The sequence below is a fragment of the Acipenser ruthenus genome, chromosome 46, assembly GCF_902713425.1.
Source record: "Acipenser ruthenus chromosome 46, fAciRut3.2 maternal haplotype, whole genome shotgun sequence".
Classification (NCBI taxonomy): Eukaryota; Metazoa; Chordata; class Actinopteri; order Acipenseriformes; family Acipenseridae; genus Acipenser; species Acipenser ruthenus.
In genome coordinates, this window is record NC_081234.1 from 8487500 (window position 1) to 8515022 (window position 27523).

The 27523-nt window shown below is 41.3% G+C and overlaps 1 protein-coding gene across 4 annotated transcripts; it reads right to left on the minus strand.

Moving 5' to 3' along the window:
* Positions 1-253: 253 nt before the first annotated feature.
* On the minus strand, positions 254-27509 carry LOC117397901 (inositol polyphosphate-5-phosphatase A). 4 transcript variants are annotated; one of them, XM_059013611.1, is made up of 16 exons: positions 27022-27509; positions 23368-23409; positions 22193-22293; positions 21360-21447; positions 15481-15544; positions 15136-15245; positions 14409-14461; positions 11215-11334; positions 6972-7056; positions 6582-6677; positions 5988-6062; positions 5489-5562; positions 4961-5072; positions 4492-4560; positions 4215-4281; positions 254-2758 (listed from the first exon to the last, which is right to left on the minus strand). In XM_059013611.1, exons 1-15 carry the CDS (start codon positions 27079-27081, stop codon positions 4240-4242), a joined length of 1191 nt encoding a protein of 396 aa, XP_058869594.1. In that variant the 5' UTR covers positions 27082-27509; the 3' UTR covers positions 254-2758; positions 4215-4239. The 4 variants fall into 4 exon arrangements, with proteins under 4 accessions (XP_058869594.1, XP_033852743.1, XP_033852744.1 ...); XM_033996852.3 differs by having other exon boundaries at positions 254-3486; XM_033996853.3 differs by having other exon boundaries at positions 254-3466; positions 15142-15245; positions 27022-27508.
* Positions 27510-27523: the final 14 nt, after the last annotated feature.

Sequence of the window (27523 nt, forward strand, 5' to 3'; positions counted from 1 at the left end):
GCCTCACACGAGGATGTCACCTACCCCTCTCCATATGATGTAACTTCAAATGTTTTTTTTTTCCCAGCAATTTTCAATATTTAATGCGTCAAAGGGTTACGTTTCAACGCTGCTGTTTTATGATCAAATAAACAGGATTTTAGACTAATGAGGAAATTAATGCAAGCAGAAATTCTTCCAGAGGGTGTTTATTTCAGCGTTTGACAGCATTCAAATAAATAAATAAATAAAATAAAAAAAAGGACTCAAAATGCCAGATTTGCATAGATTTTATTTGATATAAATATACAACATTATTCTCCTCTGTGTGACTAATTGCAGTGCATTTCAGTGTGCGTTATGATGAACAAAAATGCCTCGAGCTATACATACAAATATATCTGCATAAAAGCATGCAATTACACTTTGAAAACTTGACTTTAAATGACTTTATATAAGCATACATTATTCTAAAAGGGTCATTACACACTTCAGCACAGACTGGTACATCGGTGTCCATGAATACAAACCAACAACATCAACCACATGATCACTATCCAATAATCTCAGTTTCTGTAACAAGCACTTAAATCATTTTAGTGAGAGAGAAAAAAAAAAGTTTGAGATACTGTGAATACCTTCTACTATAATCAGTTATTAATATAGCATTGCTAGATCACCGATTAACATGAAATAAAGTCAGTATCTCAAACATTTTTTGTCAAGTATATTATGTACAACAGATACATTTCAGGTTTGTAGTGACATTTTAGTTTATATATATATATATATATATATATATATATATATATATATATAATTATTATATAATTATTTGTTTATTTAGCAGACGCCTTTATCCAAGGTGATTTACAGAGACTAGGGTGTGTGAACTATGCATCAGCTGCAGAGTCACTTACAATTACGTCTCACCCGAAAGACGGAGCACAAGGAGGTTAAGTGATTTGCTCAGGGTCACACAATGAGTCAGTGGCTGAGGTGGGATTTGAACCGGGGACCTCCTGGTTACAAGCCCTTTTCTTTAACCACTGGACCACACAGCCTCCTGATTTTAGTTTAAAATGATTGATAACTTCAAATTTACCAAGCATTCCTTGAAATAAAACTCATTTACCTGTACTTAAGGTATAAAAAGAAGTTGCTCGAGGCAGGTGGTAACTTTAATAATCTAAAATACCAGCACCCTTTAACTCTGTATTAATTCTGCTGGTGTTAAATTTTTTTTTTTTTTTAAACCAAACACAGCTGAACAAAGTGTGTAAAACAGCAGCTTTATACATTCCAGGGCAGAGGCGTTCCGATCTGTCGCTGGCGAAGTGATTAAAACAGTGCCCAGACTGCCAGTGCCTGAACTGGCTCGTCTGGGATCGCTGTGTTCAAAGGCAGGTTCCCAGTTATGGGAACGAAATCATTAAAGTCATTTCATGCGCTTTTATTGCTGTAAATTCCCTGCCTGGTTAACCGTTATTGTTCTGCAGTAGACTCACTTTTTAATGCTTGTGATGCAAGTCATTTTTGAAGATCTCAGCAAATAGTTTTCTGCCTCTTTAAAAACAACACCACCAACTACACTACTGCCGTTCTTTTGGATATAGTAGTACAGCAGCACCCTGTAATTAATTATAAAGTAAGATTCATTCAGACTCTACCCCCAATAGTAAAACCTGCGCTCTGTACAAAGGAAGAAAATGTTTTTTAAAAGAAAGTTTAAAATGTCTTGCATCACAGAGGAAACCTTTTTAAAAATGCTTTATATATATTGTACGTAAAGTATATATTATACCAATAAAATAACTATAAAAACACTCCACAGTGCTACATTTGAAATGCTAAAAACAACTTGTATTTAGAACAGTATATAGTTCACTAAACCCAGCATTATCATCAGCTTATTGTGAAAGGTATTATTCATTTTCAGTATGTATTTCTGTGGCAACAAGGCACATGGGAATGCTGTATAGCTTTACAATCTCAGAATAGGCAACCCAGCTGAACCATTTATTGGGCAATCCCAGCAATGACATCACAATGGATTTAGAATACAGAATTAAGTTGTTCTAGAACTCAAATAGATCCCACCACATCGCCATTGAAGTTGACTTCAGAGTGGCCCAACCACCAAACACCACCCAAATATGATCTGATGAAGGCCTCTAATGTTGCCGAGATTAACAGATTTAACCCTTTAAGGTACACAGGAAATTGAGCGGTTTGTTCAAACTTCTTAAAATACATTTGAGAGCAACTCCCAATTATCACGAGGAGGAAAATGACAATTTGGATGACCAGACCCAACCGGTCACTATAATTTAAACCCATGTTTCATGCCCCTCATTGCAAAAGGAAGAAAGTTTATTTTTAGGACACATATTCCCCTTGTACCTTAGAGGATGAATACCTCACCTAAACCTGTCTAGATGTGTGATGTGTGAAACTACAGCATATCGAGTTTGTTCACTTCAAACTTGAAAACGAATCTGAAAAAAGAATTCACAAAAAAAAGGCTACCTTTCCTTATACCCCATTTGTAAACAGATACAATCAGAAATAAAATACAATAATAATAATAATAATAATAATAATAATAATAACATATAAATGTAGTGTTTTGGTTATTAACGCTTTATCTAGATCAGTGCTTTTTCACCTCCTTTGGTCCTTTTGGGGCCCCTCCAGTCTTTTATTGTGTGGCCCCTGACACAGAGGAGCTTTTTGGGTGACGAGATGAGAGGAGTCACTAGCCTATGGGAGAGGCCCTCTGGTAAAACCAAACATTTAAAAATTCAATCTGTACGTTCCAAGACAACTGCGTGCACCAAGCACTAAAGGGTTAAGAACGAATTTGCAGATGAACAACTTGGATCATGACCGCCCTTAGCTTCACAGCACACTTATACAATCTAACACAGTGTAAATCACTAAATACATGTATTAAAAAAAACTAGAGAGTATATTCATCAGAAATGAAAAGCTGCTGTTTGGAGCTTAGTATTATCCTGTTTGAGTCAAACATTGCAAGTGGCTGCAGTCTAAGTTTGAACACACTAAACTTTCACTGTCATTACAGTGCTTGTGTAGTTATACAGATAAAACTAAATCTAGTATTTATTTAGTTACAGATTTAAAGTAAGCAGCTACCGGTACTTGACAGAACCCTGGTGCTTAATATTCATAGCAGCAACAGAACTGTGGTTTCATCTCCTTTAGCGTTCTTAGTATTACATTAAAAATATCAAAACTCATATGCACCGCATCTTGTGTGCATGCATTTGTTTAAAAAAAAATAATAATTAAAATCAACTGCCCGTCGTATTCAGACAGTGCTGGCACAGTGAATTGCTGGTGTGTAAAGCTTGCAGGACTTCAGTATATCCAGCAGGTCTTGGGATCAGTTCTTCTCCCCCCACCCCCTCCCCGTTTTGCCCTCCCTCTAGTAAATGTCTTGTTTAAACAGCTGCTGGTGTTCCTGTGAAGCAAGGAGTTCAGCTGGTGAAGACACCACAAGGCAACAGAAGTATAGATGAGTCGGCAACATACATACAACACGATGGCTTTCAGCATGATGAAAATGTTGATATTCTACTTAGAAAATGTTAGTGGACAATGCATCTACACGATCCAGTCCTTCCATATTTCCTGTGATTGTGATTTTTCTTTTTTTATTTAGTGTGCCCAATTATTTCCACCCACCCCAGATTTTCTCCTCCATTTCAAATATCCGATCAAGTTTCCCCTCATCGCAGCCGTTCCCCACACTGCTCGGGAGAACTGAAGGTTCAGCGGGCGTCCTCCGATCCCACGACCAAGCCAGCTTCCTCTTCTACACTCAGGAAAATGTCAGCGAGCTACCGCCCTCTGGAGGGCAAAGGCCAACCCTGCAGGTGTCCGCTCTGAGCTCACTGGAAGCCTGGCCGGCAGGGTCTGCCGTAACGCGATGAGGAGAAACAGTCCCTGCCAGTTTTGCTTCCTGAATCCACGGGAGAGCCAGAGCCAATACGAACCTCCCTTCAGAGTCCCCAGCAAAGACCAGCTACTTCCCACAGCCAGCATGCAAACCTGTGCTGTGTGACTCACCCTGCACACCACACGGCCGTGCTTTTACCAGGTGAGCCACGCGGGGTCCTCGTGACTCTGATTCTGTTACTCTCAGTATAACTAGTGCTAAAGACTGTCTTCAACAAGTTTAATCGCAAATGAATAACACACATAGTTACCTCTTAGAAAGCTCCAGGCTTGGTCTCAATGTCCGTTGGTCTTTAATCCAAAGAACATGAAAACGGGCTGAAAAAACAAAAGCAGAACAGGTTAGGAATTCACAGAATAAATAAGATTAAAACACAAAAGCAAACACAGTCGTTGGGTAGACAGATCAATCAAATGTAAGATTCCTCTGGGCGGTTACAGTGCAACAGTTTCCGATGGACAGATGGAGATTTTCTACCCCCCTACCCAGTCTCGGACTGGAAAGCGTGATCTTGCACAGTACCGTACCTTGTGGTCCCCCATGCATACATTCGAGCCCAAGGTGTCATAGATTACACCACTCTCCCCTTCCTCTCCCTGCAGGGAACAATCAAAACAATGCATAGAAATGAACAACAAAAGTGGAAATTATAAATGCATATAAAACACTGCGCAACTTTCAAGCAATCACAGAGCTGCTTGTTGTAGGTGCTAAACAATCCTGATTTGAGCTGCTAAGCGAATATTGCTGCTTCTCCTTCAACAAGCTGCAAGAAAAAGGTATTTCATGTTTCCTTGGCTTAACCTAGGCTGAATGAAAGACTACCATAGCTTACCCTGGTTGGCCGTGTTTCTGAATACTGTATGCTTTACCATACCTCTGTGCTTTACAAAGCTTGCTTATAGTTTACCACGCTTTCACTGTGCTTTATTTCAATTTGCTATGGTTTTACTGTGGGAAGCTAGCGGTGACAAGGCTGAACGAAGACCTGCTCACCCTGTGGATGATGTGCCTGGCGGAGTGGGACAGGAGCACGCGGTCACACCAGGCCGGGCACCTCGTGTTCATGAACTGGGTGGGCTGAGAGTAGTCTTCGCTGTATGGGTAGCTGTGGATCAAACAGATGACTTTACAAATGAGCGCTGGTCTCGCGGGACAGTCAACCTCACACAGGTAGGCTGGACCAGCAAACAACCTCAATTCAATTTCATCTATTTCACATCCTGCCAAGAGAAAATAGTACCGGACTGGCTTGGCTCGACTGCATCACTGGACCTGAACACCCTCTGCCTGCCATTCAGTCCTGGACCTCTCTCTCTTAACCAGAGACTGACAACTGTGCAGAGTTGCGTGGATCACACTAATGTTCACAGTCTAGGACGAGATCCCTAAATGCCACGTAGCTGGACCTTACCCAGGTCTCCAGAGGTGATGAAGCCATGAAGGCAGGTGAACTCACCCACTGCGCCACTTAGACACCAGGTCAAGCTCCTACCAAAAGTACATGTAATATCACAACCCTACCTGGGAGGAAACTGAATCTCTTCCTCGCCAACAACATCATTGTAGCGGTCAATCTCCTTATCATACTTCAGAAACTGAAACACAATGAAAGCGATGGCTTTAGAATGAAAGCGATGGCTTTAGAATGAAAGCGATGGCTTTAGAATGAAAGCGATGGCTTTAGAATGAAAGACGACAGTTTCAAACTCCAGTACCCCCCCTTGATCAGCTACATGATGATGAGGGTGGCAGTGAAAGGTGTAGAGTAGCTATTCTGCAGAACTGTACCATCTCCTCCGTGTTGGTCCGTAGGTATTGGTGTCCTCCTGAATCCTCGGAGCTGGAAAGAGCGTCCCTTTCACAGTAGATATCTAACCCTGGGTCAGTCACCCACCTACCAAGTTGTCCCGCAGTTTCAGTAAAGGAGTGGTTTATAAAACTTGGCCAAAGAGAAGCAAATGCTCTTCGAAATGGAAAGTTCCAACTGATAAAAGACTTGAAATGAAACCTCCAGACTCACAGCTTTGCCGTTCTCCTCTCTGAAGGCGGCCTGATGCTGGTACTCAAACACTTTCTTCTCGATGCGAAGGACCAGCTGCAGGAGAGTAAGAGGGAGCTGACGGGATGGGCTTTTATCATTACAAAATAAAAACCTATGACAGTATGTATCAAAACTTTGTGACTTGCTTGGCTTTGGTGCACAACCTCGTCTCTTCGAGACACTGTGGCTACTGAGAAATCACAGGGAGGCAGTTCTGACTGCCTAACCCCCGGTGAGGCTCAAAATGAGCACTTAAACAAACGCCATAGACTTCAGACAAAGAGGTTTAAATGGACCTGTCTTACATAGTACTGGTTAGCTGCCACTGATCAAAAGGTTAACATGAAAGGGGAATCCCTACTCTAGACTAGGAGCTGCCTGCAAAGACATGCCTGCCAGGTGAGCTTCCTACCCGAAACTTCACATAGCTGCTTTACATTCTGTAGGTTATCATGCAGTCTCAAATCCTGAGTACATGGGTATTGCATTATTATACTAAGGGCACCCTGTGACTTCATGCCAGTGGGCATCTCTCCATTACTGAGCATCGCTGCAGTCTTGCTTTCTCCCTACCTTGTGGTCGCTGTCTTTCTCCTTGTAGATCATCTTTTCTTCTTCGTTGTTCGTTCCTTTCTTTACAGTTTTGATCTCTGCTGAGCTGCACAGTGCCTGGAAAATAAAACTAATGATATATATATATATATATATATATACACACATACATATATACACATGTAATGCAATGCAACGTTGAAGCAAATGCAAAGTTGACTCCCTTTTCTGTCAATGCTAAAGCTAAGGAGAAATAATAATTTAACCGCACCTGCCTACATGCACAGTAAATTGTCTTGTGCTATTGTTAGAATAATGACGCCTTAGTAAATAGAGTGAGGTATTTGCACTGATTTGAAAACGTATGGAGCTGCCAGCAGGATTGATTAACTCATAGACAATAATAGTTACCTGTACAAGACTCCGCGTGTCTAACCGAAAGTTGAAATCTCCAAACATGAAGAATGGGAGAGGCGTATACCTGTTATCAGACAACCTGAAAAGAAAACACAAAGTACACTCAATATTGCAATAGTATGTAAATAACGGCAGTATTCAGACCTGCCGCAGGTTCAATCAATCAGCTGAACTTCAAGATCTTTTTTTGTTTTGTTTTGCTGAAGCATAAAAACAAAATGGAACGGTCCGATTGGTTTAATTTCTGAATCTCATTCACTTTGAGTTTCGTTTGCAGCATTTCAAATCTGTATATCCTGCTGCACACGGGACACTGTCCTCTTTTGATATGCAGGGACATCACAAAGGCTCCCATTGACAGCACAGCAGCCTGAACAGCAGCATACAGAACAAAACTCAATTTTCAAATCCAGGATTATTAAAAAGGAAAGCATTTGGGTATAATAGCTCTAACAGGGACACGCAATCATTTTCCCAGCTTGTAAAAAAAAACAAAAAAAAACAAAGAGGTGTTCTGTGTGTAGAGAAATGTGATGATCATGTACACCAAGTGGACCAGCAACTGGAGTGAGAGCGTTGTATAGCTCTGAGCAGACAATAAGTTCAGAGTTTTGCCAGATGTATCATATCAAGCTTTGGCAACAGCATATACATGTACTGATCTATATTTGACCTATGGTGTATATGATAAGGTAATGGCTGGGTGATGAGCATAACAACCTGTTTTGTTTTTTGGCCAATTTCATAAGAGCAGATAAAAGGGCCCCATCTTATTTTAAACGACATGTTTTCAGTATAAAGAGGGGTAGTTATAGGACAGCCCCGAGCTGCGATTACAACACCCCCAGATCGCTGATCCACCATATAGTTATTTCCCCAAGTGTAAATGTTCACAACGCCACACACATGCAGGGTTATCTCAAGTTCAGCAGGTCTTCATGAGCGACGCAGGGGGCTGGAGGGATCTTGCAAAGGGGGACAGGAGGCAGGACAATGGCACTGCTCTTCATTAGTCTCCCTGTCAGGCCAACTTCATCTCCAGGGAAAGCGCAGTCCTCATTGGCTGGAACTCCCAGGGGCTCCACCAATCACTGGCTGCGGTCCCAGGGGGTCGGTCTTGGTGAGTGCTCTTTGACAGACCTGTCAGTGCGGTCTTGATGAATTCACTCTTCTGTTTATTTGAGTGTGATCCAACACAGCAGCCTTGCAGGGCGGAGGTATTGATTCAAGTCGCTTATACAGAACCGTTCTACAAGTTTAGCAGAGTAAACATGCTGCATGTCAATTCAAATCGCTTATAGTATATAAATGGTAGAATACCAGGGTTAGAAACTCACTGTAGTCTTGCATCCAGTCTTGGCTGCCAGATTCCCCTTGTTTAGGTTTAATGAAAAGGGTGCAAGAATCGGAGTTTAACCTACTAGCTCTGTAGCACAGTATCAAAGTTTCATCTGAGTCTTTATTGTTAAGAACTGTTCATGCAGCTGTAGTGGAAAGACAATGTATTTATTTAACGATGCAGGACTATTTTCTGACCCTGAATCGGGCCTGAACATTTCTGTAGCCCATTAACCCATTAAGTGTTATTGTCCTCATTTGAGGACAGACTACCTTGTCACTTTGTGGAGCATTTTTTTAACTGGAGTCTACCTGTTATTAAAATCTTCAATTATATTGTCATGATAACTCACTCTAATTTTGTTAACCGCAAAAGTCAAATCTAAATCTAACTGTTAATTCTGCAGCTATAGCCCAGCTATAAAATAACAAGGGATGGAACCCCGTAATAGACTCGCGTTTTGATTGGTCCTTGTCTGTCAGAGGTATATGATGTCACCACGAGTGGGGAAAGCTTGGAAGCATTTTTAACACTGCGATCAGAGAGAGAGAGAGAGAGAGAGAGAGAGAGAGAGAGAGAGAGAGAGAGAGAGAGAGAGAGAGAGAGAGAGAGAGAGAGAGGCTTTCCAGAACCTTTCAATTAAAATATAATGTTATTTTGCTGCACTAATATAACAAACTAGGGGTGACTATTACTTTATATAAATTATCATGTTACGCACAAATGTAACAATTGGCTTTCTGTGGTGACGCACTTTTTTCTTTCAAATAGCATTTATCTATAATCGTTTCCGTGATTTATTTGAATTGCAAATATTTATCCTGCCCACTATTACAGTTTTGTTACAGGATACATTAGTTTATCTCTAATGTAACCACAGTTTTACAAATAGACTGCCCCTGTTGTCATCGTCCCAAATTCTGGGCCGCTCTGCTGTTCCGAATTCAGCCCAGTTTTGGCGATGTTCTGCTCTTACAGATGACAGCCCACAGTTTCTAGGTCATGCTCAGTTTACCATAAAAATGTGACCCAGAACTGGGTCATGAATCCATTTAAGAGTAACCCTTAATACATGGATCAAAGTTAATGGATTTTTTACTCTCTCCAGATTTTTTTTATATAGATTCTTTTTTTTTTAAGAAAACGAAAAATAAATCAAATGTAAATGTTTTTTAAAAAGTGTATTTCTTTATTACAGGTGAAGAAACTACATTGCACTGAAATAGATACATGAAAATGCAGGTGTTTTCCTATATTAAAAGGTGAATATTAAAACACATTTTTGAGAAGGAACACGGTATTTAAAAAAAAAATCTCATTTGCTTATGTAATGCCCATCAATATATAGGGACTTATTATCAGACCTCAATATGAACAGAATGACAGAGTTCAAAATATTTCATTCACCTGTCACACGCCTTTCAAAAACGTTACATGAATATTATTGTATTGGTCAAATAGCCCTTATCTATTCCTGATACTTTAAACTGTATAGATAGTGTTTAAACAGTTGGACTATGCAAATATAATGGAAAATGAAATAAATACATTGTAAAATACTAATGATCACATCTAGGTGAGAGATTACAGACATTGTTGTGCAACATACAAGTAATGAGTAAAAACGTGCCACCATTAACTGTACGGTCCTTCCCACTAGGAAACGTTTACGCTGGCCATAAAAGGGTTAACTGCAAGTGATAGAATGCCACAGGTTAATTGTATGGCCTGCGTAATGCCTAGACTGATACTGCGTTGCTGTTGATACTTCTAACAGTCCACAGATGGACATGCCTGGCATTCTAAACAGCTTGGCATTATAAAGAGGCTTGGTAGTTTTTGAAATATATTCCTAACAAAGCTACTTGCCTTCAAGTGTCATTTATAAAAAAAAAAAATCTAAATCGATTAAAAGCAAGATTGACTTAATGAGCTTTTTAATAATGCACAACACAAAAGTTAGGGGCTCTAATGGTATTGCCAGATTTACATTGCGCCCTTTAGTTTCTTCACTGTTATAAAATTTTTTTTTTTTTTTTTTTAAAACATTTAAATTTGATTTCTGTTTCTTCTTTTAAAAAAAACAAGTTCTGGGGTAGACTCAAAAATCCATTAACTTTGATCCATGTATTAAGGGTTACTCTTAAATGGATTCACAATCCAGTTCTGGTGCACATTTTTATGGTAAACGGAGCATGGCCTAGAAACTGGGCTGTCATCTGTAAGAGCAGAACATCCCCAAAACTGGGCTGAATTCAGAACAGAGCGGCCCAGAATATGGGACATTATCTGAAAAGCAAATCGGACCAGAATTTGGGATGCTGAGAGCAGGGCAGTCTATATATAAAACTGTGGTTACATTAGAGATAAACTAATGTATCCTGTAACAAGACTGTAATAGTGGGCAGGATATATATTTGCAATTCAAATAAATCAAACAATTATAGATAAATGCTATTTGAAAGAAAGCCAATTCTTACATCCGTGCATAGCATGATAATTTCTATAAAGTAATAGTCACCCATAGTTTATTACATTAGTGCAGCAAAATACCATATTATATTTTAATTGAAAGGTTCTCTCTCTCTCTCTCTCTCTCTCTCTCTCTGAAACTGAAGCCTAAGAACGACACATTTCTTGGCGTTTTCCTCCCCACAGTGATTTTCTACGTGTTGAATTCATAGCTGGTCTAAAATTTCACAAGTCTGATCACGGGCGCAACTTGACTATCCTCAAAATATGGGAATATGTTTTAAATATGCCGGTCCTTTTACAGTTCCAAAATTCAGAAAACTTTTAGAATGGCAGCATATTGATTTAGAATGTATCGTTGCATAATTTAGAATGTATCGTTGCATAGATACAGCTTGTGTTCAGCACTGCCACGCTGGGTCTCACCTGTTGATTATGTATCTGAAGGCTTTCTCTCTGTTCCCCGAGTAAACCGAGGGGCTGGTTCTGCAAGCCACGATATTGGAAGCATCGTGGAACAGGTGGACATTCACAAGGTCAAAGCCACTATTTAAAAAAAAAATAATAAAAAAAGGCAAAAGAGAGAGACAGTGAGTGATCTGAACAATCCATCAGTGCGGCAGCACGTTTATCCCCTGTAAGGAAACCGATTTGATTTGTGCGAATGAGTGCGCACAACACCAAGTGCTGTGCTAGTGGAGCTTCCATTTATTGATTCCTGTATTCCAACATTACACACATACAGCTTTAACATTTGACAAATGTGGCACCTAGTTTATAACAGACGTCTGATAATGAGCAGTTACGTAATTATTATTTATTTCTTAGCAGACGCCCTTATCCAGGGCGACTTACAATTGATACAAGATATCATATTATTTTTACATCCAGTTACATTATTTTTTTACACATTATTTTTACATACAATTCCCCATTTATACAGCTGGGTTTTTACTGGAGCAATCTAGGTAAAGTACCTTGCTCAAGGGTACAGCAGCAGTGTCCCCCACCTGGGATTGCACCCACGACCCTCCGGTCAAGAGTCCAGAGCCCTAACCACTACTCCACACTGCTGTTCTGGGAGAAAGCTAAGGCACGGAGACGGTCTGTCGGCAGGAGAGGATTCGGGTCGCTTGCTCTCAAGCGCCTGTCTTACATATTTTACCTAACTGCGTGTGTGTGTGTGTGTGTGCAAAGCTGAACTGTGAACTCTGCTTGTATTCAGTTTTCCTGACAATATCTAAACACCATCCATTTCTTGGCGCGTTTTACAATGTTGCTCCAGACACAGAGCATACACAGGTGTACCCCAGTTGATCAGTTCTTTATTCCTCTGCGTACTGGGTTGGTTGAGATAGACAACATCCTCCAGCAACTGCTGACTTTACAGCTGCGCGGAGTGCAGTGTGCTTCATAACATTAGTTTAACCTTCACTAACTCCTACAGCCCCAACCACAGCAAGGGCATCAGAGATTATCGGTAGCTATATTTCCGTGGGTCTAAAGATAAGAAGTATCAAGTGAACATACAGTCCACCTTGCACTGAGATTCACACCTGTGCTGTCATTGTGATCGGAGCAGCTCTCAGAATGCACAGCACACCCAAAGCGCATTGAGAAAGCCCTTATAGAAATTTTGTAAAGCAAAGTGTAATGAAGCACAGTGAATGCACGGTATAGGGAAGCATTGTAAAGCACAGTGAGGTAATGCTAAAGCAAACCAGAATAAACTACGGTAAATGCACAGTATAACCGTGGTAAAAGCATGGTCAAACCGCGGTAAATTTTTATAAGGGAGAACTGCTAGGTTCAGTCTACAGCGATGGCCAAAGGTTTTACATCACCTAGAAGACATGATAATAAAACAAACTATATGAACATAATTCAGATCTTTTATTTAACATCATGTAATACGAAGAAAGAAAAAAAAAAATACAAAATGATATCGCTCCCGGAAGCCATAATAGTAGTACCATATTTCATGTTGGATTTCTAAATGTCAGTTTTCAATGTGTCAGTTTTTTCGTTAAGTATACAGAAAACTACAAAGCGGCGTGTAATTCAATACGTTAACGTAACATTATTCAGCAGGTTTCATTCGACTTTATGAAGCCAAATTAGTTCACTCTACACCTACACAAATATTTCTAAAACGTGGGATCCTTATCTTACAGAAAAGAAAAATAATTACAGCCACTCCTTAACCTCCCCGAGCTTGTCTTTCCAGAGCTATGTAGGGCTATGGGGGTTCCACTTCAAAACACAACAAGCAAAAAACTGATGACCGCCACTCCATCAAGCCTTTGATCAATACCTGCACATGTCCTTTAGCATGGCAGGGTACAGATGAGCCTTGCATGACCCTCTCCCTCTCTAACAGATCTGTAAGGCTCTATCCTGCGCTGATCGAAGCTGTACTGTGGGTTATCCCAAGTTAAGCACGCCGTGCTCTTCATCAGCCCTGGACTGAGCATCGCTGAAGAGCTGATTGAATTCAGGGCATCCCAGCTCTACCTGCCCTTCTGATCATCAAAGCGTCGGAACTCAAAATGATCTAATCTGGGGGGGGGGCGTACTGGGTTAATGTTAATGCACTAGACTAGCCTTTTATCTTTCTCTGGAGGCCTGGTATCTGAGGGTCTTACAGCATCCGTTTCGGGAGATAATAAAACTGGGATGCACAAGAGTCTTACTGGGATGGGGGAAGGGAGTGAGGCAGGGAATAGGTTCACTGCAGAGAAAGGCAATGCAGTCTCAAAGTGCAATGGCAGGCAAACAAACCCCATTTATCACCCAAGGTAAGCACAGCCTCCTTTCACCTGCCACAGCCCACTGAATTAATGCTCAAGCAACGAGACTGGTGTGTTTACCTTGAAAAAGCGGCACAGCACTGTATTGTGCATTGAGCTATTTCTATTAGTGGAAATTCACAGTTAAAAGCAAATAGTTACTGTTATTAGGAAAACACAGAGGCTGTTTGTTGACACATGTTCTCACTGGGCAGAGCAGAGCCAAACAAAAGGCAGAGCCGATAAAATCTTGATTAGCATCGAAGCCAAGCTGTGCTGTGTTCTGCACGGGGCTGGTAAAAATCACCCTGCACATTTTTGTGTAGCTAAACAACTGGTCGTTTAAATGCTTCGACTTTGCCTTTTTGCTTGTTAATTTCAAGCAGTGAGCACAATACAGTGTTATAATGTATTTTATTTATAAAGGACAGTAGTTAACCTGGATGAGCTCCCAGAGTGAAATACCCACAGCGCTCTATGAACGTTCAAATTGTGAAATTTCTCAATCGTGATACCATTTCCGACATCTATGATCTTAATACTATATAAAAAAAAAATACTGTTTCTACAGAGTGGCTGTGAATCTCCCCCTGCGGTCCTCTGAAGGCAGAGTTCACAACCGTAAAGGTGCTATTGAGAATGAAATGAATGTTTCATTTTTAATAACGTGGATGTACAATGTACTGGGATTGCAATTTGCAAGGGCAGCACAGGAGCTGTTGCACATGTAACACAATGGTATGATCACACAACCCACACTGCTGGAAATCCATTGCAGTAGCACGGTACCACATCAGTACCAGACTGATATTATCTGTAGGGATGTATTACCGGTTGTGAATTATCCATCGTGTCCTCATGTAGCCTTTCCGGGACCACTTGAACTGAAAAGCAAACAAAAAAACACATGAAAAGGATTTGGAATAACTGATTCAATCCCTGAATTACAGCAGACGGTCTTTAGATAAGAGAATTTGCAGAAGGACTGACAGAAAGCACTGCTAAAGGAGAGATTGCTAAAGCAACAGTTTACTGTACCTGACAGTGGCCAGCTATATCAAGGGCTTATACCAAAATGCAATTTTTGTGACTAAAAATATATTTTCATTTGATGTTGCATACTGTAACTAGTTACAAACATCTCTTTTGAGTTCTTAAATAAAACATTAAGTGTTTTGATTTTTGTATGAGTAAAATACAGTTTGCTATTCATGAAACATGACTTTGTGGGGTAAAACGAAAGATCACAGAATGTTCTGTACACTGACAAAGGCACTAGCCGAAATCGCTTCTCAATTTGATTTAAGATTTCTTTTTTAAAGTTATGGATCCAATTATCTTTGTAAATCAACCAAAACTTTAACCTTAGGTTATAAGTATGTGAGCAAAGTGGAGCGCACAAACTAGTGTGATGAAGACACTAGCTGATTTGAGTCAGAAGTTTTACTGTGCTTGGAGCGTTCAGTCTTTGATGAACTTGTCTTCTTTATTTAAGAGACATGGTAGAGGCATCTGGAAGCAGAGCGAAGCACAGGATACAGATGCGTGTTTAACTCACACCTACATCCGGCCAGAAATTCTTTGAGAACCTTTCTTTTTCGAGTGTGGCGGCGCTGTCTAGGGAGCCCAGATGGATGTTTCTTCCAGAAACTGCTTTAAATTCTTTCACTGAAGAAATAAAAAAAAAACATGTAAAAAAAAGAAATCAATAAAGCCAATGTGATCCGACTACACCGCAGTGTGCTAGTCTCCTGGTCTAGTACTGGAATATATTTGTATTCAAAATTCTTAGAATCCCCACCCACTACATACTGTATAAGCTAACTATTAACAAGATGTGAGGAGAATTGCCTAAAAGTGTTTGTGAGCTAAAAAAAATGTATCTTGGACTCACAGGACTTACCTTTAAAATCATAGTGGTAGATCTGCTTCAGAGATTTGTGAATAAAATACATGCTCCCCAGTGCCTAAAATTAGACACAAAAAAAACAACACCATTAAAACAAATATTTTCTTCTTGTCTTAAGTTTGAACCATCCATCCATCCATTGTCATTACTCCTTTACAGGGTCGCGGTGAGCCAGAGCCTAACCTGGCATACACAGGGCGCAAGTCGAGACTAGACCTTGGACGGGACGCCAGCCAATCGCAGGGCACCACACATACACAGAGGGCAATTTAGAGTGACCAATCAACCTCGACAGCATGTCTTTGGACTGTGTGAGGAAACCGGAGTACCCGGAGAAAACCCACGCGAACACAGGGAGAACATGCAAACTCCACACAGACGGTACCCTAGGCCGAATTCGAACCGAGGACCCTGGCGCTGTGAGGCAGCAGCGCTAACCACTACACCACTGTGCCGCCCTTAAGTTTGAACAGATTACTGCAAATTCAAAATGATGCAAACAGGAATCAGGACAGCACAGTTGCACCTGAATTACAAGGATGTGGAAATCTGAAGTCCTTGTTTTACTGTGTTCGCTACAGTGGCTTCTGCAAAGGCATTGCGGCAGTGTTTGAGTTTGGTGGACTGCAATTCACATCATAAAACCACCAAACTCACTGCAGATGTGACCAGGAATCTGAGCCGGTGGAGGAGCCAGCATGTTAAGCCACTGCGCCACCTCGCCCCTCTATAAAACACACGTGCTCATATCCTGAACGGCCTCTTATCACAACGCCTGCACAATATTTAACACAGTCGGTTTAAAGCTTATCTTGACAGTAGTTCCATCCTTACGCGGCACTGTATAAATACTTGACTCCTGACACATTGAGCCCAGATTTGAAACAGGCTAAACACACGGAGCTCCAGGGTGTGGGGGTGCAGATTGTACGAGGGGTGAGCCGAGGGCAGTGGTATGTACAAACAGAACAGGCGGAGGCTGGGCGCTGTACACTAACTAGCATAAATTACATCACCCCACTGTACTGAGTTTGAACACATGCCTGTTTCCACTCATCTCGTCCCAACCATGCCCTTGATTACTGAGTACCAGGTCTGAATTGTCTAATTTCGAACCGCAAGAACCACTACCGGCAACCGCAGCTATACAGAATCGGAGAGAGAAAACATTTGGCTTTGTTAGTGCAACGTATTCAGTTTTAATATGGTATACTTAAAGTAAGGTCTGTGCAGTTTTTTTTTTTTTTCCAATGCGCTCCCTGTGAAACAGTACTGCTGCATGCCATTGTAAATAAACAGCATGTATATGAAATATGGTAAAGTGGTCATTGCTGGAGATGCATCACTTGGGAAAGCATGGTAAAGCGTGCACAGTTCAACAATATTAAGGAGTTGATAAAAGTCAGCCTTTGTCGATCATAACTTTAAACATCTGTAAAGGGATTATGATTGGAGCGTATGTGGGGCACACTGCAAAATGACGGTGTAAATAACCTCAGGGTATAACTGGCACTCTAATGGCAAGGTTTTGGTCTGAGACACGGGTTGAATGGTATTACAATGGTATAAGCACAGGATCCACACCGGTGATCCGAATAATCTAGAAACTGGGCCGCTGTGCCATGATCGACTTGATCAAAATCCACTGCATTGCAATCGCTCGCGATTCTGCGATAAAGACATTGCGGTTTAAGTTTTTGGATGTATCAGCATCAGCTGTACGACTGTGCAAATTTACCACGTAAACGTAGAACTTTAAAAAGGTATCTCCTCACTCTCTTTCTGTATTCCACCCTTTCCTTCCGTCCTTCATTCTCTCCTTCTCTTCTCCGTCCTCCCTCTCTCCTCCCAGTCCTGTTCCTTGAGCATTTTCAAAGCCGCCCCCCCTCCTCCCCACTCCCCTGTCATCTCTGACAATTTTTAATGTACTAACTGCCTGCTTCACTGAACTGATTAATCGGAGGCCTGTAAGATCAATAACAACAGAAAATTAAAACAATTTAAAAGTGATTAAGCAGCCGGGCAGCTGTCTCCCGTCAAGAGCAGAAGCAGAAGAGAAATCAGCGTGTGTCGACCGGGTCTCAGGCCTGACGCTCCACTGCCCTCCGTGCCTGAAATATCTCCCAGTAAAGAGCGGATTAATCTTCCTGGCAAAGTGATCCTCATTTAATAGGACATCCCTGTCCCCCGCACCAGCGCAGGGCAGCCCACAGGCACTGCAATGCTCTTCACAGGACTGCAGAGTTAAGCCGTGCTACAGCTTGGAATTAGCCACGGCACTAAAGTACACCCCAGCCTTAAAGGTCATTCGGGTGTACAAATTGTTAGAATTTGTTTGTGCAATTTGATTTTCATTCCATCCCTGAAATATCTTCTACAGATCATCTGCAGATTTTTTTTTCACTACTAAAGACGATTCAGGGATGGAAATTAGACTCCCGTTGCATAGCAGTTTGATCCATCCCTGGTTTCACTATGAGTTTAATAAGACACACCTAAGCTTGTTCCCTATACACTGGGACTTATTAAACTCATAGCAAAACCAGGAATGGATCAAAATGTTTTGCAATGGGGAGTCTTACTTCCATCCCTGCTATTGCTTCTAGTTTGTTCCCCACAAGGGCTTTCTGCATCATCAACGTGGGACTAAAAGTAAGACAGCGAGACTAACGTGATTATTATCAACATGAGTGTCCCTGTAATGAAAGAAAATCAGACTCCTTGCATCTCGCCAGCAGCAGAAATCAACCCACCAGCCCGTCATGAAGAGACTGTCAGCTGGGAGCTTCGTACAGTCCGAGTCTCGCTCTCTCACACCGATGAGCCTGTTTGTTCTAACTTTAAAAGCAGTTTAAAGTTTTGCCGTGCCGTGCCAAATACAGTAAAGCCTGTCTAATCCAGCTCCCAGTATTAACCGGCATTCTGTATAATTCAGTATAATTTATGAGTCCCGATCGTTCCCACTGCAGTTTCGCTGTTACACGGACATTAAATATCTCTAGGGAATGATACAGTTAGCATAATGTGGTGCCATGCGACCAATGTCAGTCTCATCCCATTATAGCTGCCCTTGAGCCACCACTGCCCCACAGTGCAGAACCACTGCCATTGTAGTGCCACTGTCAGTCTGTCTGCATTGCCACTGGAGATCATTAGCCAGTACACAGCCTGGTGTTACTGTAGCTGCCCCTGTAGTGCCACTGCTCCCTGCATTGCTCTGCCTTTGAATTAGTTCTTTCTATCGCAGCGCACACAAGCAGGCTGCAGATAAAGCTGGAATTATTTTAGTCGTACCTTTTCCAGCCCCCTATTCACCCACAACACACATCCCAATCTCAATCAATCACTCTGTGCGCGGTTTAATAAAAACGTATTGACTTCCAAGTGATTATTTATCAAAACACCATTTGTACCGGGCAGCGTTCCCCATCCAACCCCCCCACCTGCACCCTACCCCTGGACCAGAGCAGCCATGCGTTGATTCACGGGCGAAGGGAAACAAATTGAAAATCAATGGAGAGAGCGCGGGGGTGAATGGAAATCAGAGAGCGAGCCTGGGCTGGTCCTTGCTGGGCTTCTTGGTTCGTAACTGGGTAAACGCTGTTGAAGCTGTGCCGTCACTGCCTTTATTTATTGTTTACAAATGAAATAATCAATGATTTTAATCTGGAGGTACATTTATTAACCCCCCCACTTCCTCTTTCTCTCTCTCTCTCTCTCTCTCTCTCTCTAAGAGATGCATGGACTCCCAGGCGTGAATCAGAGATTAATGGGATCACTTAACCTTTAGCGTATTAAGAACTGTTGGGGACAGCATCACACCAGTCCGCACTTGTCTTCTTCGTAAAGGCTAGCACTGATGTTGAGACCAATATACACCCGGCGCCACGGCTGTAAAAACTAATGTTTCATGAAAATCTACAACCATGGTATGTGTTTGTAAAAATGTTAGTGCTTCATCATCACTGGATAAGTTGTCTTGATAGATGCAAATCAAAGGGATTGAGTAAACTGGCCTGAATGGAAAGTCGATCTAGTTACAGGGAGTGAATCAGGACTGTTTTAATGATTTTATTTATTAAAAAGATTTTTTTTTTTTTTTTTTTTAAAACAAAAAGTATAAAACGTCCAACTGTCTCTAAAACAGCTGAACAGGTTTCGTGAACAGCAGATTAAATTAACCGCAGTATTATTAAAAAAACAAAAACACAACACTATAAGCGCGTCCTCGGAGTTTCATGATCAGAGCCTTCTGTCTCCAGATCGAAAGAGACGCAGACAGAATGTAAATGGAGCTGGTGACAGGGAGTGAGTCTACTGAACTGTATGGCACTTCAGAGAGAACTTAAAATAGTAACATTGCTGTTTGCTCGTCACTATACGTACACTTGTACATTGTAGGCGAGTATGATGGTAGTAAAACATAAATGAACAAATAAGGGTGGGGCGGGCAATGGGCAGCGAGTCAATAATGCAATCATTGAAGCTTTAAAATGACAAGCTTTAAAATGACAAGAGCAGGTTCATTTCTACAAGGCGTGAGCTTTACACCCGCGTCTCAATTCAAAAGGCTTTTATATTCTGTGCTGGAGTCTGACACGAGTCTAAATCTGCTCACAATTTTTGTACTTAATTGTTAGAATTTAAAAAACGATATAACTCTACTTTGGTACGAGAAGTTTTTCATGCATTTGTGTGCTTTCCGTGGTCACACCTGTGCAAAAGCATGACGCAGTGCTGCAGAAATGTGAACACACTTCACCACCCCAATTCATTTGCTTCTGTTATTGTTATTTTGTGGTTGTCATGGAAATCCACCTCTTATCAGTTGAGTATGGCATACACTGATTGTAGAGGAGGTACGGTGGCGCCGCCTAGTGGCCATAAAACAAAATGACAGCTGCTGTCTTTTTGGTTACAATCTGAAGTTGAAGTAATGTTAACTTTCCGAGTAAATGACTCCATCTAGTGGTGAGGAACGGACAAGACAATATTAGTAACCACAGGCTTTTCACTGTTTACAATAAAACTTGAGGAATGTATAATATAAAGTGGAACTTGAAATGTGTTAAAGTTAACCCAAGACGCAACTTCAAATTCAACACAGAACATGACAGCATAAATGGAAACCGAGTAAAAGTTAGTTAAAAACAGAAGGTAGGAAGCACTTTTTTTTAACAGAGTTATAAATGCACGGAATAGCCTACCAGGTGAAGTGGTAGGATCTAAAACACTGGGAGCATTAAAAAAAGACTTGATTCTGTGCTTTAAAATGAGCCCCAGTAGGGGAGAATGGTGCGTTAACAAGGGATGAGCCTTGATGAGCCAAATGGCCTTTTCTCGTTCCCATACTTAACTTATGAACCTTTAAGATTAATCCTTTGATTTACTGTTATTCAAGGTGCAGCTAATCCTTATGGTAGTTTTTTTTTTTAATTAAAATTAGAATTTAAATCCTAGCTTCATCTAAAAAGAGTAAGTAGCCTCAAAATGTACTCTCCCGTTAGATTTTCACAATCATTCGGAGTGTGTTTTTTTTATTGCTGTGTTAAGTCTGTGTCAAGGTGCTTTCCACCAGAGATAGGGAGCTGCTATTCAGGTCTAGTTGCCTATCACAGATAAGAACGACATCACAAACAGGTCAAGTACGGTGGCCGAGAATGCAAAGAGGTAGCCAATCCACACAGAGGCGCAGTTTGAAAAACGCTTGGCAGTATAAAACAGAAACACACACACACAAAAAAAAAAAAAATCTAAGTGAACTTCCGGCACAAAGTTTAACTTCCAGCAGACGCTTTCCAAACGGCGCGTCTGCCTTGTTATTTGCTGTCACCGCCCCTTTCCCCCGTTAAAACCCCCAGACTGGAACTCACGGTGAAGTTGTTTTTGATTTTGAAGTCCTTATCGACGTACACGCAGGCTCTGTCAAAATCCTTCATTTCCTCGCTGAACAAGATGTTTCTGTGGACGGGAAATACATATTTTTTTTTAAAAAAAGGTTGTCTTTCTCATATCCTGTCTCTATACAGCTGAGCCTTTTTTCTGGTCTTCAAAATCAGAACTTGAATTCAATCAGTTTATGGCACTTCTAAAGCTATACTTTACAATGGCTATGGCGCTGCCATATATCTGACTTAATCCAGGGTCTTAAAGCCACGATGCTGGAGGGAACTTTGGACAACTGCTTTTGCTTGAATTCTTCAACATACAGGGAGACAGCTGAAATAAAATGTCCCCTAAACTAGTAGCTTACATCTAAAAGGAGTTGGCAAAGTTAACACTCAACAGTACATTTAGAAACACTGAGAGAAACATTAAAATTCAGGCGACAAATGATTCAACTGCAAGTCTTTTCTTTTGAAGACGAGCAGAAAAAAACATCTGTCCTTAAACTGATTCAGTTTCTTTAAGTATTTCTAAATTCATCCTATACTTCAAGCTCAAGCGAGACCTGAGGACACAGCTGGAAACGAATGAGAGAAAGACTGAAGACAGTGGTGGAGGATCACTCTCTTCGCACGGAGAGTGGTGAGGGTACAGAACGGGTCGCCATGCTGTGGATGCTGAATTACTGTGGGATCAAATCAGCTGCTTGGAATCGGATGAGCACTGATGGGCCAAATGGTCTCCTCTCACTCGTATTTCTGTTATGTTCTTATGAATGGGATTTCATGGCATTCAGTGGCCCCTTCCAGTTACACCCTACCTGAAGAACATTTCCACGTGGTCCATGTTCAGCTCGTAGTCCTTCCCCCCAACCTCCTGGCAGTGCAGGGCTATGAACCGTGGCTGGTGCCTGTGGACCGTCTGTGGACAAACAAGGGACAGGGAGGCACATCAGGGGACTGTACCATCACACCTTCACACACACACACAAAATGTGCAGCTAATTAACAGCCAAGCTTAGCATAATTGCCATCCTTTGGACTTCAGTTTTAACCAGCTGAAATGTTCTCATTACAATGCTAAAGGAGAAAATGCATCAAATGCTGAAGTGAAACGGTATGGGATCGTTTACATGTGAGTAATTCAAGGGCAGCTGCTGTTTCAGGTTTCTAGCACCATAACCATGTGGAAACAAATCCTAATTGCAGGTCAGCGTCACATCGATTTGGCTTCAGGGACTCGTAAGGATGATTTGCAGTACACTGTGTGCAGCAACGTGGCAAAGCATCTCATTCAATAGAAAACACTGGACTTGAGCCAGCAGAATCAAAACAATCTCTTGCATAGTTACAGGACTCGTTTAACGGTCTCATGTTCGCCCCCTTGTGGCACGGAAACTCATAGCACAAAGATTCCATTTAGTGACTTATTTTTTTGTTTTGTTTTTTCCTACTCTGTCTGATAATTCCATTGTTCTATTATTAGACAATTGCGGGGTTCTTTCCGAGATTCAAAATACCCAGAACGCAGTTAAACAGTTTGCTGCCAAAATATTCAGCAAACCAGTCTGAATGCGTATCACTAATGACAGCCAAACGCCTTGGAAGAAATCCACTTCCACAGACAAGAGGCAGATGTAATCTCGTCGATTTCCGATGTGGTTCTCCTGGCCGGCTGCGAGGCAGGCAGTCTGTCTCAAGTACAGAACGGGATGAAAAGCGTAAAATAGACCCTCTCAATGCAACTGTGAGTATACGTGTCAGACCTGCATTGAATCGTTTGTCCTGGATTGAAGCCGATGTTTTATTTAGGACGTGACTCCTCCATTCGTTAACGATGTATCTTCAGTTAACCTGCAGTTACACCCAGCATTCAATTCTTAACCACTGCTAGCTATTACCCATTCATCTGTAGTGCCAGTTCAATCACACAGCCGAGCCAAGTGACGGAGTATCTGAAAGCCTCGTTTCGACTGTACTTCTAAAACTCACTCACCTTATAAAACTCTCGAAGCCAGTCCCTCTCGATCTCTCCCAGCTGTAAAAACAGAAGCAGTTTTTCAAATCAAATGTTTTGGTCAACTTGCATTGTACTTGACAGTGTCTTCAAGGGCCCAAGCTGTGATGTCATCCCCAGCTATAAAGCAGTGTGGAGTAGTGTTTAGGGCTCTGCACTCCTGACCGGAAGGTTGTGGGTTCAATCCCAGGTAGGGGACACTGCTGCTGTACCCTTGAGCAAGGTACTTTACCTAGACTGCTCCAGTAAAAACCCAACTGTATAAATGGGGAATTGTATGTAAAAATAATGTGATATCTTGTAACAACTGTAAGTCGCCCTGGATAAGGGCGTCTGCTAAGAAATAAATAATAATAATAATAATAATAATAAACCCCCGGATAGAATATGCTGCAGCAATACTTAGAACAGAAAATAGGAGGCACTTTTTTACACAGAGAATTGTGAGGGTCTGGAACCAACTCCCGAGTAATGTTGTTGAAGCCGACACCCTGGGATCCTTCAAGAAGCTGCTTGATGAGATTCTGGGATCAATAAGCTACTAACAACCAAACGAGCAAGATGGGCTGAATGGCCTCCTCTCGTCTGTAAACTTTCTTATGTGTTAATGTATTTGGTTCTGTATACAAATGCCACTCATCCCAATGACCATATATCATTCAAAAGAAAGTGTCATTGATACACAAGGCATCGTTAAACACATCAGGGATTTCATTTTGTTCAGCATGTACACTGACGTTAAGTTTTTTTAAAAATCCCAATACTACCATATAGGCTGTTTAAACAAATCCGCTCCCTGGTCTCTCTTTGTTCCTCTCGGGATTAACCGCGTGGTTTCTATGAATGGCATTACTGCACCGCCACAATGACCTGTGTGATTTTTTTTTTTTTTTTTTGCATACAGGTTTTGCATGCGTTCCTTCAGCCAGACACTCAAACTCACCTGCTGCGAGGCGACGGAACGCAAAAAGGACAGCGAGGTCACGCAGGAAGAGGAAAAAAACAAAACTTTCCATTTCCATAGCGACAGGAACTTTCCAGGATTTTGTTCCTTTTATCTCGGTGAAGATAAACCCTGAGAGAGGCGGTTTCGATAGAGTTTAGATTTATTCAAAATGCCTGAGAGATAAAAAAAAATCTCAAGAGGACACTGCTTTCTGGGGACAGGAAACAGACTGGCGCCCACTGAATAGATGTTCCACGTCCCAATGCACACGTGAAGCAGCAACCTGACTGTCACCGCACAGCTCTGACGTCATCGGGTTTGACCATGACTCTGTGACACCGTGCTGCCACGTCACGCACCCTCTGCTTGCCGTGACGCACTGTCCACGCGACGTCTTTTAAATCCCAGTATTAAGACAGCTGTGCAGTTTGATAAGACTCCTTCTGTTCAGTAAACCCCTGCCAACCGTTAACTCGCCTAATCCTGTTAGACAGGAAACGTGTTCCAGGAACCCCGAGTGACATTGCCATGAGCTTTATGAGCCAACTGAACGAGCGATGTTTTCCCATTGGGAAAAATAAATAAATAAGTCTCTCTAATAGCATTGCTTCTAAACTAGGAGTGTGATCTGGTGGTTAACATATTAAAATATAACACAGACTCTGATGTAAATACCTGATAATGAAGTCTGGATTAAAAAAATGCTATCACCCTCCATTCCACTATGATAGCACGACTCGGAGACAGGGGCTGGGGGTGAGCGAGAGTGTGCAGGCATGCATGCATGCGCAGGATTACCATAGGACTCCGTGTACCGGGACAGTTTGGAGCAGTTCGGGCTTTTCCGCTCACACCCCCAATGCATTCTGGTAAGTGTAGTCCTGATGTGATAGGAACAAAAATGGACCAGAATGCACGGAGCTGAGGAAAAGCCTGAACCGTCCCAAACTGTCCTAGTCTCCACGCTAACCACTTTTATAAAAGTTTACCACAGTACATTTGCAGAGTGCACTTTTCCCCATGGATATACTATGCATTACCACAGTTTACCACGCTTTTACCATACCGCTCTGTGTATTATAATGCCTACATATGCTTTACCATACATTCACAATACCATTAGACTTTGCTATGCTTTTACAATACGGTTATAAGGGTGTGTGTATGCATGCCTACATGCATGCATGTAAATATTAAAGAAACGTGTACAAGCTGTATGAACCAATTGCTGTAAAACGAGCCCTACAGTCCTCTGTCAGGAAGATTTATTGACAGTGCCCCAAAGGAATAAATGCAAAAATAATAATAATAATAATAATAATAATAATAATAATAATAATAATAATAATAATAATACAAAAAAAGTTAAGCAGTCAGCGGCTGAAATATAAAAACTGCATACATTTTTTTTTATTATTTAAAAGTATTCTAGTGTAACTGGAAGAGAAAAAAAAACGTAATTCGACGATCCACACCAATTTTGTGCCGTTTCCACAATTAAAAAAAGGAAACAAGTAATTGTTTTGTCACCAACTTGAAAATAGCATTGTAGTATCTATCTATATGTGTAAATAAATACAAGTTGAACTGACACTGGGGAGACTTATGGAGGGTTACAGATCACTGTTAAATTATACAAGCGCATATATGCGTGTGTAGAACTAGTACTACCTCCTGTATAAAACAATAACACGCAATTTCACCGTGGTTCAATGTTAAACCGATCAGGGGACTAGCTTAAAAGTGGTTTACCAAGCCACTCCCGCCACTAGTTCAAAACACCCTGCATTTTTTAAAAACAGCAAAAACATGCTAGGTTTATTTACAGCGAGTTTAAACCACAGATAGCTGCTGGTGAGCTTCGTTTTCTGTTCTGTTTTCTTACAAACAGACTAACGGTGTTTCGATAATATCTACCGACAACATGCCCCGAAGCGCAGTCCCGATAGCGAACCGCCTTCATGGACAAATTCACAAATCGGTGCAAATAAATTTTCTCTGGTATGAACCGCCCGCCGAGTCTGAAACTGGCTTGAGCTCGCCTCACAGTCACACACACACGCGGCTTTGGCTGCTCACACCGTGGGGACCACGGAGTACTTTAGACCCAGGGCACGCAGGCCAGACCGCCGCTGTTAATTACAATTTAACTGCAAAGTAAACTATTCTACGTGACACCAAAGAAAGAAAAAGAAAACAGAACACTTTTTTTTTTTTTTTTTTTAAACCAAACTTAAAAACGTACAACCGTCTTGACACTAACACTAAAAGGGATTTTTTTGCAACAAAAACGTTTTAGTAGTAGGCAACTGCGCCCTTATACTGATATTATTGTGTTTTATATTACTGCAGGACATTACAAAATGTTAGCCCACTGTATCCAAAATACTGCATCAAACTGTAGTTTACTGCAGTAAATGTTGACCGTGCACTGCCCCATGTTGTAGCAATAGTTTTAAAATGCCACACTGCTGTTGTGAAGCAGCTAGTTTCTATTTACCAGTGTACACAGTGTATACATTCCTAGAGATTATAAAAACAAACTGCATGTACAGGCTATATGCTATTCACACACAAGCAAATGCATGTCGCAATCCTGACAAGAACAATACAAAAACAAAGATGCAAAAGAAAACCAAATAAAACAAGCTGTTGCGTTTTTATAAAGTCACAAACAGTATACTTACGTTATCAAATAAGGAGCCAACGTTTGCCGTGACTAGCAGGACGTTGAGATACGATGCCATTTTCAGAAGAAATTCGTATTTAACTGTGTGTATTTAAATACCTTTTATATAATAATATTGCAGGATAGTTCGAGGCCGATTGCGTACGGTTGAAACTGCAAAAGTTGCTCGCGTATGTTACAGTAGCCTTAGACCGCAGCTTAACAACACACTCGTTTTTTGTCGCCTCATTTTGCAGACGCCAAATCTGAAACTGAAATCCGAGATGGGTATGTATTCTGCGTTTTGTCCTTGTTTTTTTTCCCCTTAGGTCTGCGCGATTAACGCTTATCCTTGCAACAGACGTGTGTCGACTCTACCGTAACTCTTCCCCGGGGCACGCCGAACAGGAAAAAAAAAGAAAACTTATCGCCCTTAACATGCACTCTAGTACCATATCTCTTTCCTCGCAGCCTGTAGCGCTAACATGGGCTGCGGTTTTTATTATTAATTTTTTTTTTTA

Excerpts from the sequence above, each read along its gene's own strand:
- LOC117397901 (XM_059013611.1), bottom strand. The coding sequence starts at position 27,081 with ATGGCATCGTATCTCAACGTCCTGCTAGTCACGGCAAACGTTGGCTCC. Across the intron at positions 15,246-15,480 it reads CTACCACTATGATTTTAAAG|TGAAAGAATTTAAAGCAGTT; the intron begins GTAAGTCCTGTG and ends TTATTTCTTCAG. Across the intron at positions 5,073-5,488 it reads GAGATTCAGTTTCCTCCCAG|CTACCCATACAGCGAAGACT; the intron begins GTAGGGTTGTGA and ends TTTGATCCACAG.